The sequence below is a fragment of the Taudactylus pleione genome, unplaced genomic scaffold (assembly GCF_031769625.1).
Source record: "Taudactylus pleione unplaced genomic scaffold, aTauple2 ptg000041l, whole genome shotgun sequence".
Lineage (NCBI taxonomy): Eukaryota > Metazoa > Chordata > Amphibia > Anura > Myobatrachidae > Taudactylus > Taudactylus pleione.
Window position 1 is genome coordinate 56,067,198 of NW_028284443.1, and position 15,778 is coordinate 56,082,975.

At 44.8% G+C, this 15,778-nt stretch overlaps 1 protein-coding gene across 4 annotated transcripts in view; it reads left to right on the forward strand.

Moving 5' to 3' along the window:
- UGGT2 (UDP-glucose glycoprotein glucosyltransferase 2) overlaps positions 1-15,778 on the forward strand; it is a 428,047-nt gene that overhangs the window by 49,759 nt on the left and 362,510 nt on the right. For all 4 annotated transcript variants that reach the window (XM_088458942.1, XM_088458958.1, XM_088458949.1 and 1 more), the window contains exon 8: positions 12,816-12,916. In XM_088458942.1, coding sequence (XP_088315068.1) covers positions 12,816-12,916 — 101 coding nt within the window. The remainder of the gene's footprint in view (positions 1-12,815; positions 12,917-15,778) is intronic.

The following is a 15,778-nucleotide window of genomic DNA, read 5'->3' on the forward strand; positions in this document are numbered from 1 at the left end:
GGGAAGTAAGCATGATGTGTCTCTCATCTGATGCACTAAGGTTCCTTTGCGACCTCTGCATCTAAGGTCCTCAACATTGCTCATTTCTTTGCTTCTTCAAAAGAGCTTGAAAATCACATCTTGAAACTCCAGTCTGCTTTGAAATCTTTGCCTGACAGAGACCTTGCTGATGCAGTATAACTACCTTGTGTATTGTTGCTGTGCTCAGTCTTGCAATGGTGTATGACATGTGACCTTAAACTGTCTTCCATAACCACACCTTTTGGAGCAGAGTTTGGCTGTTCCTCACCTAGTTTTAAGCCTCCTACACAAGCTGTTTCTGTTTCAGTTAATGACTGCATTTCAACCCACATATGAAAATGATGATCATTATCACCTGTTTGGTATGATTGGTTAATCATACACCTGACTATAATCCTACAAAATACCTGACTTTGTGCAAGTGTACCTAGAATAATTGATGCTGTTTAGAAGGCAAAGAGTGATCACACCAAATATTGATTTGATTTAGGTTTGTCTTCTGTTCATTCACTTTGCATTTTGTTAAGTGATACAAACTATGAACACCTCAATATTTGAAAGCATTCTTACTTTGCAGCATTTTTACCTGACCTGCCTAAAACTTTTGCACAGTATTGTAGTTTCACTTTTTGCAAGTACACACCTCTAATTTGCAGTCAGTCGGATGGACCCACCTGTTCAGACAGCAATGTCATCCAAACATGCTGCATAGTTTTGATGGCTAGCTGGGCAGCCCGAGCACGCAGGGACAGCTCCCGAACCGAAGGCACATCCCTGGCCACCTTACTCTGCCCGGGCTGGCAGGCAGACTAAGCCGGCCCAGCAGAGGGGAGTATGGGACCGGCCCAGTAGGAACTCACCCGCTGTCCTTGTGGCCCAATCTGCCCCTCCCTAAGGTGCTGAAAAGGAAATTTTTTCCCCTCCACCGAGGTGTTTGGGTGACAAAGCAACCTTGCAGGGAATGGTGCAGGACTATAAATTCATTGTCTTCGATGAGAATACCATTACGCACAAGGGGAGTTTTGAGGCACTGAGCAGAACCCTCAGACATCAGGGGCATTGATGAAGTGATGAGGGTGTGTCACCGTGCTGCTAGCCTAAGGACTTTCGGCAGACTCTGTCAGTAGTACCGAGGGGAATTCCAGTTGACAAAGTTAAGGCGTGCATCAAGACAACTTTTCTGTGGCCCCTAATTTGGAAACTCTCAAGAAGAACATGAGGGTCCACTTGAGGAGCGATGTCTTCACTGGGCCATTATCCAAACTCCTACTCAGAATAGGGGATGGAGAGTATCCCGAGTCCAAGGGAAAGGTTATCATCCCTGCAGGCCAGGCACAGTAGTGAAGACTCTAGCAGACCTCACAGCCAGGATATACTGTGATATTGCCAATTTCTCTTTCATCCACTAGGGGACACTGAAGATGCTTACGCTTGGTATAGAGGCGTGGATAGCTGGAGCTGGCACTTCAATAATTTAAAAGTGTGAAGCTCCTCCCCCTCTATGCCCCACCAGCCCTCAGTTTAGAAAATGTGCCTACGGAGCTGGTCACAACCTGCTGTGCTGCAGCAGGACACTTATTTTATTTCTTTTATTTCACATTTATTCTTTTATTTTTTTTTATTATTTTAAACATCTTTAAAAATTTTTTATTGAGGTACCCTTCGCCACCTCTCTAAAGGTGGGGTCCAGGCAGCTGGCGCCCTGTTACATCTCCAAGGGTTAACAGGAAGGAGTGTGCAGTGCTTACAAAGAAAAGCATCTGACAGCTCCTGAATGCCACTCACATACACAGCACTTCAACTACCTTCAGAGACACAAGTGCTGTTCAAGCCATCCAGGGAGCGCAGTGAGTATATCACCTGTGCATCCCCCGTCTCCTGCCCCGCTGTCAGCGCTGGATGCAGAGAGCGCTATGTAGTATGAGTCAACTTCTCTCCCTCTCCCCGCGGCTAAGCAGCTCATACTCAGTGGGGCTGGCAACAGCTGCTAGCGCTGCTCCTGGATTGACAGCTCCCCTCTCCCCGCTGCTGAGCACAGCTAAGCGGCTCCTACTCAGCTGAGCTGGTAACAGCTGCTAGCGATGCTCCTTAATTAGCAGCTCCCCTCTCCCCACGGCTGAGCGCGGCTGGTGGCTCCTACAATGGGGCTTGCAGGGGGAGGTGATTACTGCAGGCAGCCATACTAGAAGCCTCTGTGGGCTTGAAGGGGGGCGGAGCTTAACTGTGCGGGCTTCCTGTCTAATTTACGCGGGAGCGGCTGTGAGAACAGCGTGGGTGCTGTTTGATAACCTGTTTGCCTGCATCTCTCCATTATAGGTAGGGTGCGGCACTTGCAGAAGGCTGATTCTCCTGACTAAATCCCTGGTAAGAGGCTGTGAGTAATCACTGGGGTGTAAGTGCAGGAAATCTAATCTGTGGGAGGGGGTACCTCCTCCTTTGTGTCCCAACCAGCCTTCTGTTTTATTTCTAATTCACTTTTGTTTCTATTTTGTACCTTTGGTGACTGTGTGTATCCATGTCAAACAGAACAAAAGTGGCTCAAAAGATGTTTGTCTGTTCTAGGTGTAACAACAAACTAACTAAGCCGCATGCCACTGGGTCTTCGTTATGTGATGCTTGTATAGCAATAGTCCACCAATGGCTACTACTGACTCAGCTGCTCCTCCATGGGCTGCTAACATGGTAGGAGTTATGTAAGACTTAGCGTCAGAGTTAGCTGAGGCACGTAAGTCTCAATCTCTGTGGGTGGCGGGGTTAACCAAGTCTATAGACACCTTGGTACAGGTTATGGGTACAGCGGCATCCGCACCTTCCACTTCCTACCAAAGACCGACACAGAAGCATACTCTGACAACTGTTCTTCAGTCAGAGGAGTCGGACGAAGAATTTCTCGCTACAAAGGACACAGAAGAAGGGGAATTGGAGGAAGCTTTACAGGACGATACCTCTCCCGGGGTGGAATCTCTAATTTTGGTGGTCAGAAAGACCAAGAATTTACCTGAGGATATAACTCCTCCATCACAGGAGTTTGAATTATTTCACGAACAACCTAAGAGCTCTGCAGTTTTTCCGTTCTCACAGCAACTTCAGCAACAACTCGCTGTGGCCTGGAAACAGCCGGATAAAGCGGTTCCAAATTCTGCGCCAGTTTTCGTCTAGCTACCCGTTTCCATCATCCATCATGTAGAGGTGGGATACACCTCCTCCAGTATATGCATCTGTCTCCCGTCTCTCAAAGAAAACAGCACTCCCAGTACCGGGAGCTACAGTACTCAAAGATCCGTCAGATCATAAGTTGGAGACAACGCTAAGATCTATTTATACTGCAGCGGGTACTCAACTTAGGCCCACACTTGTTACCGTGTGGGTTAACAAGGCTGTGGTTTGCTGGGCCAACCAGTTAATTACTGGTTTGGACTCAGGTACTTCCAGAGAAGAGTTATGTCTACTAGCAGAACACATCCGTGAATCTGCAGTTTACATGGGAGAAGCTTCAAAAGATATCAGTCAGATTAGTGCTCGCATATCTGCTTCGGCGATTTCGGGCCACAGAGCCCTCTGGCTGCACGTTTGGCAAGCTGATGCAGACTCAAAGCGTGCGGTGGAAGGTCTACCATTCACTGGCAACATGCTGTTTGGACCGGAATTAGACAAATGGATATCCCAGGCCACAGGGATTAAGTCTTCCTTCCTCCCATCAACTGCATCGGCTCCCAGAAGATCATACACTGGACCTTCATTTAATTCCTTTCGTGCACCACATTCCTTTCATGGTAGGGCCAGAGGTGCGCCCACACAACCAAGAGGTGGCAGAGGTAGAGGTCACCCACACACGTTGCTCGTAGTCTGGAGCCTAAACCAGCCGTAAAACAGGTGGCATGACGGTCTTCCGTCCCACCCGGGACCATCTGCAGTGGGAGCCTGTCTGCAAGGATTTCAGCAAATTTGGAACCAGACTTCTACAGAACCGTGGATCCGTAGACTAATTTCACTGGGGTACCGAATAGACTTCGAAGCACCCCCTCCACCTCGGTTCTTCACTACAAGTCTGCCAGTACAGGTAGACAAAGCCAGGGTTCTACAGGAGGCTATCCAGTCTCTAGTAGTATCTTCTGTGCTAGTTCCAGTTCCGGAACTTCAACGAGGTATGGGGTTTTACTCAAACCTGTTTGTAGTACCCAAGCCGGATGGCTCGGTAAGGCCCATCTTAAACTAAAAGTCTTCGAACCTGTATCTGAGGACGTATCGTTTCAAGATGGAGTCTCTGGAGTCAGTCATAGCGAGCTTGGAACCAGGGGAGTTCCTGATATCCCTGGATATCAGGGACACCTATCTCCATGTTCCCATTTGGGAACCACACCAGGCCTTTCTGCGTTTCGCCATTGTGATAGATCATTACCAGTTTCGGGCATTAACGTTCGGGTTATCCTCGGCTCCCCACATCTTCACCAAACTCATGTCAGTCATGATCGCTCTCCTTCGGTCATCTGGAGTGAACATAATACATTATTTGGACTACCTGTTTACTCAAGGCTCCATCGGTGTCTCTTCTATCAGATCATGCCTTACTGACATATCACACTCTAATCCAACACTGTTGGATAATCAACTTCAAGAAGTCGAATCTCCATCCGTCCCAGAAACTTCTGTTTTTGGGCATGATATTGGATATCCAGGGATATCCAGTTGTTAGTTCAGCTGGTCCTCAGAACAAAGAAGGTGTCCATGCTTCTTTGTCTGTGTCTCTTGGGGAAAATGGTAGCTGCTTTTGAGGCACTACAGTTCGGCCGGTTCCACTCCAGGGTGTTTCAGCTGGACCTGTTAGCACAGGGGTCAGGTTCTCATCTGCTTCTACATCAACAGATCCGTCTGAACCCGGTTACCAGAGTAGCTCTTCTTTGGTGGACACAATCCAGCAATCTGTTAGCGGGCAGAAGATTCGGAGTGTGGGACTGGATCATCGTAACAATGAATGCCAGTCTGCGAGGATGGGGAGCAGTAGTCCTTGATTATCACTTTCAGGGTCGATGGTCCCCTCTAGAACAGAAGTGGCCTATAAATGTGTTGGAACTCAGAGTGATTTACAATGCTCTGATAGAGGCAACAGAGTTTCTAGAGGCTCGTCCGGTAAGAGTTCAGTCCGAAAACGTGATGGCCATCGCTTTCATCAACCGCCAAGGAGGGACTCTGAGTTGCATGGCTATGTGAGGAGTAACTCAGATCCTCCGGTGGGCCAAGAATCAGTCAATAATACTGTCGGCGGTATTCATCCTGGGTGTGGACAACTGGGAAGCAGATTACCTAAATCAACAGGATATCCATCCTGGGGACTGGAAGCTTCATCCAGACGTGTTCAACGTGCTGATAAGTCGTTGGGGTTGTCCTCAGGTGGACCTCATGGCGTCACGATTGAATCGTCAGCTTCCAGTATACGTGTCAAGAACTCGTGATCCGCAGGTGGAATCAGTAGACGCTCTGACAAGTTCATGGATCTACGACTTCGTTTACCTTTTTCCTCCGATTCCACTTCTTCTTCGTCTTCTAAAAAGGATAAAACAAGAGACAGTCTCTGTAATTCTCGTGGCCCCGAACTGGCCTTGGAGAAGTTGGTTCTCGGACATTCGGTCCCTATTGTCAGATGATCCGTGGCCCCTTCCTCTGCTCCCAGATCTTCTACAGCAGGGCCCTTTCATACACCCCAACTTAGTGCAGCTGTCTTTAATGGGGCGGCTTAAACTGATATCCTAAGACGTAGAGGCATTCCAGACGTGCCAGAAAGCCAGTTTCGGCTGCACATTATCATCGCATCTGGCGTGCTTATATATCATGGTGTTCCAGTCGGGGTCTTCCGTCTAGGACCTTTTCGTTTGTCCCGGTTTCTGCATTTCCTTCAGACAGGTCTGGAGTCTGGCCTTCGCCTGGGAACCTTAAAGGTGCAGGTTTCTGCCCTTTCCATTTTCTTTCAAAGGAAATTGGCCCTCATTCCTGAGCTGCAGACGTTTCTTCAAGGGGAACCTCCTTTTGTACACCCAATAGATCCCTGGGACCTAAACTTAGTGCTTCTGTTTCTTCAGTCGCCCATGTTTGAACCTTTTGGAGGAGGTTGATCGCTTCGGCTTGTAGGGTTTCGGAATTGGGGGCTCTATCCTATAAGCCACCTTACCTTGTGTTTCAGGCGGATAGGGCGGAACTCCGGACGGTAGCCGCCTTTCTTCCTAAGGTTGGATCGGCTTTCCATATCAGTCAGCCTATTATGGTACCGTCGTTGGTGGAGGTTCTTCTACCTTGGATGTGGTTAGGGCTCTCCGCATCTATGTTGCCAGGACAAGGTCCCTCCGTAAGTCTGAGTCGCTTTTTGTCCTCTATGACTCTGTTCGGGTGGGGGTTGGCCAGCGTTTAAACAGACTCTGGCACGTTGGATCCGGCTGACCATTCATCAGGCTTATGTGAGTGCCGACCGTCAGCCTCCTTTGTCCATTTTTGCTCATTCCACACGTTCTGTGGGTGCGTCATGGGCGGCCGGTAGAGGAGCATCCATGTCACAATTGTGCCGTGCGGCGATTTGGTCTTCAGTTCACACGTTTGTCAAGTTTTACAAATTTGATACGTTTGCTGCTTCGGCATCCCGTTTTGGCCACCTTGTTCTGCAGGCGCCACAGAGCACTCCCACCCGTGGGGATAACTTTGGGACGTCCCCAGCGTAAGCATCTCCAGTGTCCCCTAGAGGATGAAAGAGAAAATGGGATTTTGGTACCTACCAGTAAATCCTTTTCTCTGATTCCACAGGGGACACTGGATGTCCACCTCTGCGCTCTTTGCCTGCCTGTTCGGTTTGTTTCATATGTTGTATGATTCAGTTATTGTGTGTTCTTCTCTCCTTTTTACTCCATTTATTCTCCATCTCCTCTCGGTCTTCATTTTCTAAACTGAGGGCTGTGGGGCATAGAGGTGGAGGAGCTTCACACTTTTTTAAATTATTGAAGTGCCAGCTCCAGCTATCCACGCCTCTATACCCAGCATAAGCATCTCCAGTGTCCCCTGTGGAATCAGAGAAAAGGATTTACCGGTAGGTACCAAAATCCCATTCTAAAAAAAAAAAAGTCCATGGACTGGCTGTATGAGCGTGCCTTTCTGACCCTCAAAAACAACACTGCTACCATCATTAATGACACACTACTTCAGTCATTCAATGGGGCAGAAATGGAGTACAGGTCTCTGGACTTATTTACCCCAGAGGCATAAAATGTACTAAGCATATAAGTTCAGTTAAAATGAGATGAAGAGAATGGAAATTGTAAATATCTAAGGTCTACGTGAAACCGGGCACATAATCTAGTTACTTTATATGGAATCACCCAGTCAGTGCTACAAGATTCATAGAATGGAGATGGGCGCAAGTTTTTAGTAGGGGAATAATATATCATCTAACTAGCTGAAGTGCATGGCGTTGTCCGGGTTTAAATCTTCAAGTTCTTAAGTTATCAATGTGTTGGATGTAACTGTCAACATTTTCAAAATAATTAGCAGCTCTTCCAGGAAAGTTCTGCCCTGCACACTCCGCCATTAGGTCTAATCAGGACCCCAACCACTCCATTAGGTATCCCAGACCAATTGCCAAATCCATCCAATGGAAGGTCGTAAACAGGCTCCCAGGGTAAAAGTTCTGCCCAGCGTACACCAACGGCCCTAAAACCTGGCCAGGATCCAACTGCTCCACATGTTGCAGGGGTGTCTGAATGCATAACTGGACAGACCAACAAAAATGACTTTCATATCAAAGATAAATTGTAGACCTGTGAACTTATTTTTTTTTTTTCCTTCTTGTGGCTTAATTATTTTAAGGGATTTTGAGGGATACAGAAATATGTTGAGGACAAATTTTTGAGAATCAGTAAGCATGGTTTCATGAATTGACTAACAAATATGATACATTTTATAAGTAGGTACATTTCTAAATTAATTTCTGCAGTGCACTTGATGTGATATATTTAAATTATATTAAAGTATTTGATAATGGAATACAAAGGGTAATTTTAAATGGTACGTATTTTGACATGGTTGAAATTATGTATACAACAGGGATAGGTACCGTCACAGTGTGCTGGACGCCGGCTTGTACTTACCATCTCTGGCGGCACTGGAGTCCCGGGCATTGGGTGGGGAGTCCCCAGTGTCCGCTGCCGATATGTCCAGCTCCCCCCTGTCACCGTGCGCCAGACGCCGGCTTGTACTTACCTTGTCCAGCGGCACTGGAGTCCCCGGTCAGCGGATGGGGAGACCCGGGCGCCCACTGCTGATGTGTTTAGCTCCCCCCGCTGTGTGGGTGGTGAAGTGCAGGTGTCCGATGCTCTCCTAGGAGCGCGCTCGCTGACCTGCAGTAAGATTTAAAGGGAAAAGCGCACTAAATGTGAAATCACGTTTGGGCATGAATTGAACTCCTCCCTATAAGAGGGAGTCTCTGGCAACAGACAGGTGCCAGAGTCTAGGCTCCATTACTTTTCTCCAGCGTTCCTGTGAATACCCCGTTACTTGTTTCTGGCCTTGGCTTGTTTGTGACTCCGATTACATCTGCTCCAGTGGCATATCTATAATGGGTGCAGTGTGTGCGGGGCACAAGGGCCCCCGGGTCCGGGGGGGCCCCGCACCGCACACCCTGCACCCATATTAGTTTAAACTTACCTGTCCGTGGTACCGCATCAGGTGTCAGCGTGGCTCAGAACAACGTAAAATGGCCGGCGCTGCCTTTTTTCCGTTGTACTGCGCATTAGACACCAGACACACTCTAGTGCCTAGAGTCTACTGCTCATGTAGAGAATGCCGGAAAATGGCCACCGCGGCCATGTTTGCGGCATTATGCGCATGCGCAGTAGACTCTGGGCACACTCTAGTGCCCGGGTCTACTAATGCTCTGGTGGCTGGCAAGCCGCATCAGTCGGCTGCCAGCCACCGGGAAGAGAGGAGGGGGCCCCGCACAGGGAGTGCACACGGGCCCCCTCCTCACTTAAGACGCCCCTGGACTGCACCCTGGTACTGCGTTTGATATCTGGTTCTGACCTTGGCTATCATCCGTGATCCGCATATGTCTGCTCCCTGGTTCCGTCTTGTCTGTTTGGTTCTTACCCGGTCTGTTGACTACGATGAGGTCTCCTCTGCTCCATCAAGAGTTCACCAGCACCTGTATAGGGGAACCTATCATGAGGGCCGCGACCTGTGTGTCGGACGCAGCCAAGTCCATACCTTCTTGCGATGGTCCCTGGTGAATACTGCCAGCACATTAGACTCTGCGCCTCAGAATAGGTCACGCCAATCCCCAAATAAGGGTCGCATCCATTGTCAACCTAAGAGTTGTGACAGGTATTGGCCTAAATTGTAAGGGCCCATATTTGATGTTGACACTAAGCCATATGGGGTTATTAAATTGTTATAGAAAGTTGTAGACAAAATAACAAACTGGACTATGATTCACGTTATTGTCGATTTAAATGTTTAGTTTGGTGTGTAGGCTGTTGTAAAAACGATTAGGGAAAATTCAGATGAAAGTCACACTGAAATGCGGGTGAAGCGACAAATGACAGCAGTAATAGGTAGTAAAGTAAAATTTCAAATGTATCATGAAGGAATCTGTCAGTGATAGTTATGCATATGGTTCATGTCCAATAGTGCAATTTGCGCATTAAAAGGCATCCCTGTGAGTGTTTGTGGTTAAGCTTACAGGTAGCAAGATGGGAGCTCCTGATAACTATGCAGACAACTTACTGTAGCTATCCACAAAGCTGGGGTGTGATCCAGAGAAGGCACTGATCATGTATGCATATGCACTGATGAATAGAGTTCTATAGCAGCTCATTATAAAACATAAATTAGTTTAGTGGAATATGCAAGTACAATATAAGAACAGAAAGGAACTAAATACAAAAAACATAAAAAGCCTAACTCTGTCAATTAGTGCATAATCAGTTTTGTCTGACTTTATTATTTAGCTACAAACTCAAGTAAAGCGTACCAAAGGCATTTAATAAAGATTTAACAGAAATTGGACACACACTAGGAAGTATTTAATTAATAACAGGAGAATACCTCTCTGTTTAACATGCGATATATACAATACAGCTTGATGCAGGTCTGATTGACTGGGCTCAGCGTCCGTCAGTGTGATCAGTCAAAATTATATTTGGGAGCTCCGATCTACTCTGCTGGTAGTGATTAATACCATCAACACGAAGTGAAAAGTAAATATTCAGTGATTCTGGCAATCAGCTTGAATAAAGGAGAGTCTAAATAATCGTAAGAGAATATATAGGAGATTTGCTTTATTTGATTTTCATTGTTATGCAAACTGCATCCAGGGATGACTAATAGTATTGCCAGATCTACAGTTCTCCACATATTTTATATGTTATATTCTTCAAATATACAGTATATTATATCGCTAGTATAGCAGATATTGCACAAATCCAGAGGCTGTGCAAATGTTTAATTTCATGATTTATTTACTGACTGGCTATTTTATTATCTGATTATAATTAATTTGTATTGAATTTGAAATTGACACTACAACACTACAATATAGTATACACAGCTCATGGGATTGTAAAGATATGCATTAGGAGAAATGTGTATCTTCCCTCCTTCTGCAGAATTATCTTAAACTGGCAGCAATAAATAATAAAGGCATTTGCCATGTATTATAAATAAATAAAATACATTTGCAGTGTTCTAATAATCAGAGATATTTGACTAAATACAAGAATGTGTTTTAGACTTCTGACTTTGTACATGTTTTCAATATCTTGCCTTATTTTGAGCATGGAGAATACGATTAATGGGCAACAATAGACATTTTATTTCAAATCTATTTAATATCTTTATTGGATCCAGTAGGAATACTGTGGTCTTTTTTTTTTTTTTTTTTTTTTTTTTTCTCTGTCTGATATTATTCTGTTTTGGGGATATTATTCTGTAAGGATAACCATCAATGGTTAAGCACTGATCGTTGATGCTTTTGCCATCGATTGGTGGAGAACCAATGGTTCTCCCCAATCAATGGCACAGATCCCAACAATGTCTTTTTTTTCTTTTTTCTTTCCGAGCTTCGCCCATCGACGTTAGTATAGCTCCGCCCCTTGACATTACTCACGAAGGACTGCCCTCTGTGATTGGTCCGCTGTCCTTTGAGTCAGAGCAGGGATGACCATCGGTGGCCGAAACCATCGTTGTTTCACCATTAATGGTTTCATACTTATCCGCCAATTTTACCATCAGTGGTGAACCTACTGATGGCCATCCCTAGGTGAAAGTAGTTTACTTTATCCTTTCTGAGTTGATTTGTGAAATATACTTGGGAGACCATTTACTCTCTGTTGTGGATATATTTTCTCTAGGTAGAGGCACACTGTGCCAGGTAGCAGCTGTAATGGCAAATAATATTGTGGGATGCATAAAAAGGTGATAAATGCATAGTAGAATGCAAGGTTTAGAGCCAGAATAAAGTAAATGGTAGGTCTAAATAATTAGTATGTATAAGTAAATTAAGGTCAATACACATTTTTAAACAAGTACCATACAGAGGCCAGTAGGTAATTATTTGCAAATGGAAGAAAGAAGGTTTCACCTTCAGTATAAGAAGGTTTTCAAAGTATTCACTGTTAGGGTTGTTAATGCTGAGCATACATTATACAATTATCTGGTGAATTGTCCAGATAATTGTACAGTGTATTTTCACGACTAACCACAAATAATTGGCAGTCCGAAATGCCAAAACGCCTGGCAAGTCAGAGAGATGCGATAATTTGTGAGCTACTAATGGGCCAATGTGCTTCCCCAGGCCAAGCAGCCAACATTTCCCAGATATGTGGCTATGCGCTGTGCTCTATCTCGCAGTTTATGGCAATGATACCTGATGGGTTGCAGGCTGTCAGATAAAAGGTCTCATTGGTCTCAAACAGTGTATGCCCAGCTTTAGCTGTTGAATGCCTTAACACTTGAAGTAGTGGTGTGAAATTTGATATCACATGCAACCCTGTCCTCATTTAATGGGGGCAATTCAGTTCTCGCCAATGTGCAGTCGACTTCATGACCAAAAATTACGGGCCCCTAACTTAACACATTTTCTTTCTCAGTTCTGTGGGGTGTGAGGGAAAAGGTGTGATGTTGGTGGCCCTGAGATGACCGTGAAACGGTCAGAACGCTGGCATCTTGTGCCCATCCCGCAAATGTAATTGCACCTTCTCTGAGTGCACATCAGTGGATATGATTCTGGATTTATACATTCACCTTATTGCAATTTTAAGAACATTCTAATCTAGCTTGCTCTAGCCCTGGTCACTTCAGTATTGGTAACACAGAAACCGAATTAATAAAACAGGTGTTCTGTTCTTTGTCAAATACAACTACAGATATTGCATAGGTTTTTGTTTTGTGGACTGTCTTAATATTTGTATTTATTGCTGATCTACAGTACATGTAATAAGCTAATTTTAGAGGCTTCTAACGTCTGGCATGCACTGAATTTATGTAGTATCTAAGAATAAACTGAAGCCTCAATCTTCTCTATAATCTTTGAACCTTCATATTTCTATTCACTTTTCTGTAAGTCTAAAGAGGTCCAAAAGAAAAACCCCACAAATAGGAGTCTGCATTTTGCTTCAGAAACCTTTTCTTTCCTAAATACAACATGTCCTTTGGATTGGTCCCTGAAAATATTGCTTTCTATACAATGTATGTTTCTGAATAAATATACAGAATTTATATTTAATTCTATAAAGTCCTCTTGTTTGTTTTATTTTTCTTCCAAGACAAATGTATCCTGATCTGAAAGAGAATCTTGTAGAATTACGAAAACATCTTATTGAAAGCACCAATGACATGGTGCCTTTGAAAGTCTGGGAGTTACAAGGTAAGATACAGGTTATCTAAAATACTCACTTGAACTACAGACAAAATAAAAAATGTGTCTAAATAGTAATTACTAGCTGAATCATTTTTTGGGGTGGATGAAATGATGGCGACATCCCTGTCCAGTCGGGTATTATGGGGGAGATGTATAGAGCAGTATAAAAAGTGAAGAAGTTACCCATAGCAACCAATATGCTTTCGACCAATAATTTTATGGAAAGTACTTGATCAATGCTACCTCAATGCTGATTAGTTGCTATGGTCAACAGCTTCATTTTTTTTCCCTTCTCTTTACATCTCCCCCTTATATCTCTATGACTTTAAGTGTTGATAGTATAATTTTAAATTTCCTCACTATGTAGAATCAAAACATTCAGAGGTTAGGTAATTATCCACTATACAATTTTCTGTCAGATATCTGTCCAATCTGGCTGGTTGGAATGAAAACCTGGCAATGTATGGGAACAAATGACAGTCGATCATATGGTTTTAAACACTTAAAAAAGGACAAAAAAAAATGTTCAAATTGGTTACATTTGTGTGTCTTAACCAATTTGTTTGTACAACCATTTTTGGCTATTTTCCAGTGTTTGTGAGCAAATGGACGATTGTCATTGACTCCCATACATTACCAGGTTTTCATTCCAACCAGCCAGATTGGACACATATCTGACAGATAATTGTATAGTGGATGCCCAGCTTTAGTGTTCAAATCTCCGTCCCTTACTGATGATATAGCACACATCACCTACTGTACATTAATAAGTGGAGTTGCCCATCCAGTTGGTCAGTACACTAGACCAACTTACATCCAACTATCCAGCTTGTTCATCTTGCCAATTAAAACTGTACTCCATACACCGTGACCTAACCAACTTTTTCAGCAGACCAGCCAACTTCTCTCCAACTTTCTCTCCAACTTGTGATATCAAACAAGTAGGCGCATAGTGCCTATCTACTTCTGCATGTTTTAAAAAATAAATAATGATAAAAAAAAACTTTTATATGTGTACATGGAAAACCACAAGTGTCAGCACCAGGGCCAGCTGGGACCTGTAGTTTGCCAAGAAAAATGAAAATTTGCATGGCGCCTCCCACACAAGTTTGTGGTTAACGTAATCTATGGAAACAAATTTAATTTGATTATTTTTCATGATTAGGTGATGCATATGTTTTCTGTATGACAAAGACCTAGCTTTGATGAAAGTCCAATAGTATGTTTGCATTCACTAATAACATATCATCTAATACAGAATGTAACATTATAGGCTCATATCCTTGATTACTACATGCTAAGTTGCACTATTTATTTCATTAAGCTTTTTATGAGTATGTTTAGTTTATATCTAAATTAATTGAGAGTACAGTATGACTTGCATTAGGTGCCAATGAATTTCTTGCCACTGCCCCGCTCTGATTTCATTGGTGGTCAGCACTATACATGAAACACGTGATGCATGTCTACCACATAATTTGATGGAATGCTATGTAGCTTGGCTCTGACATTTTGCAGATCAATGCTTGAATCCATTGCTTGTTCACTTTGCCAGCTGAAACTAAAATCAAAGTAACACTGATTGCTGGATATTATTTATTTTCACATATATAGTGTATATTTTTAAAACACTAGATTTGTAATAAAAAGGTTTGTGTTTTGCTACATGCACTCTACAATTTCAGGTGCTGCATATTTGTCACCAGAGCCATTCCTGCCTGGTATCCCGCAGCATACTAGCTGTGGTCATTGTGGGTTAGGTGTGAGTGGTGGTCTGAGCCACCCTCATGTAGCCCTGCGTCTCCACATGTTCCCCACTTAGGGCCTGATTCAGCAATGTACGCAAACGCCAATGGTTTGCCTACATCTCTGGTTGTTGGTGGTCCTGCGTCTTTCCCCAAGCCATAGCGTAATTGACATGCTGCAGCCGGGGGTAGAATTGGGGCATGGTTAGCCTGCGTTTTCGGAAATGTGTGTGTCTCACCCCCATATTCCAGGAGGGCCAGGGTCTGCGTCAGGGGCGTAACTAGAACTGTTTGGGCCCAATAGCAACATTTTTAAGGGGCCCCCCTAACTTAGGTCTTGCACAATGCCCATAGTAGTTCCCTTAAAACATTAAATGCCCACTGTAATTGTGCCCCTTATGCAGTGCCCCCAGTAGGAATAATGCCCCCTATAGTAATGCGCCTGGTAACAATGCCCCCTGGTAATAATGCACCTAAAAGTAGTGCCCCCTGCAGTGCCACCAGTAGTAAGGGCCCCTGTAGTGCCCCCAGTAGTAATGCTCCCTGTAATGCCCCTTGAAGTGCCCCCAGTAGTAAGGGCACCTGTAGTGCCTCCAGTTGTAATGCTCCCAATAGTGCCCCCAGTAGTAAGGCCTCTGTAGTGCCCCCATATGACGCCCCCAGGAGTAAGGCCCCTGTAGTGCCCCCATATGATGCCCACAGTAGTAAGGTCCCTGTAATGCCCCCATATGATACCCCCAGTAGAAAGGCCCCTGTAATGCCCCCTGTAGTGCCCACAGTAGTAAGGCCCCTGTAATGCCCCCATATTATACCCCAATTAGTAAGGCAGGCCCCTGTAATGCCCCCTGTAGTGCCCTCATATTATGCCCCCAGTAGTAAGGCAGGCCCCTGTAATACCCCCTGTAGTGCCCCCATATTATGCCCCCCGTAGCAAGGCAGGCCACTGTAATGCCCCCCTGTAGTGCCCCCATATTATGCCCCCAGTAGTAAGGCAGGCCGCTGTAATGCCCCTCTGTAGTGCCCCCATTCTATGCCCCCAGTAGTAAGGCAGTCCCCTGTAATGCCCCCCTGTAGTGCCCCCACATTATGCCCCCAGTAGTAAGGCAGGCCCCTGTAATGCCCA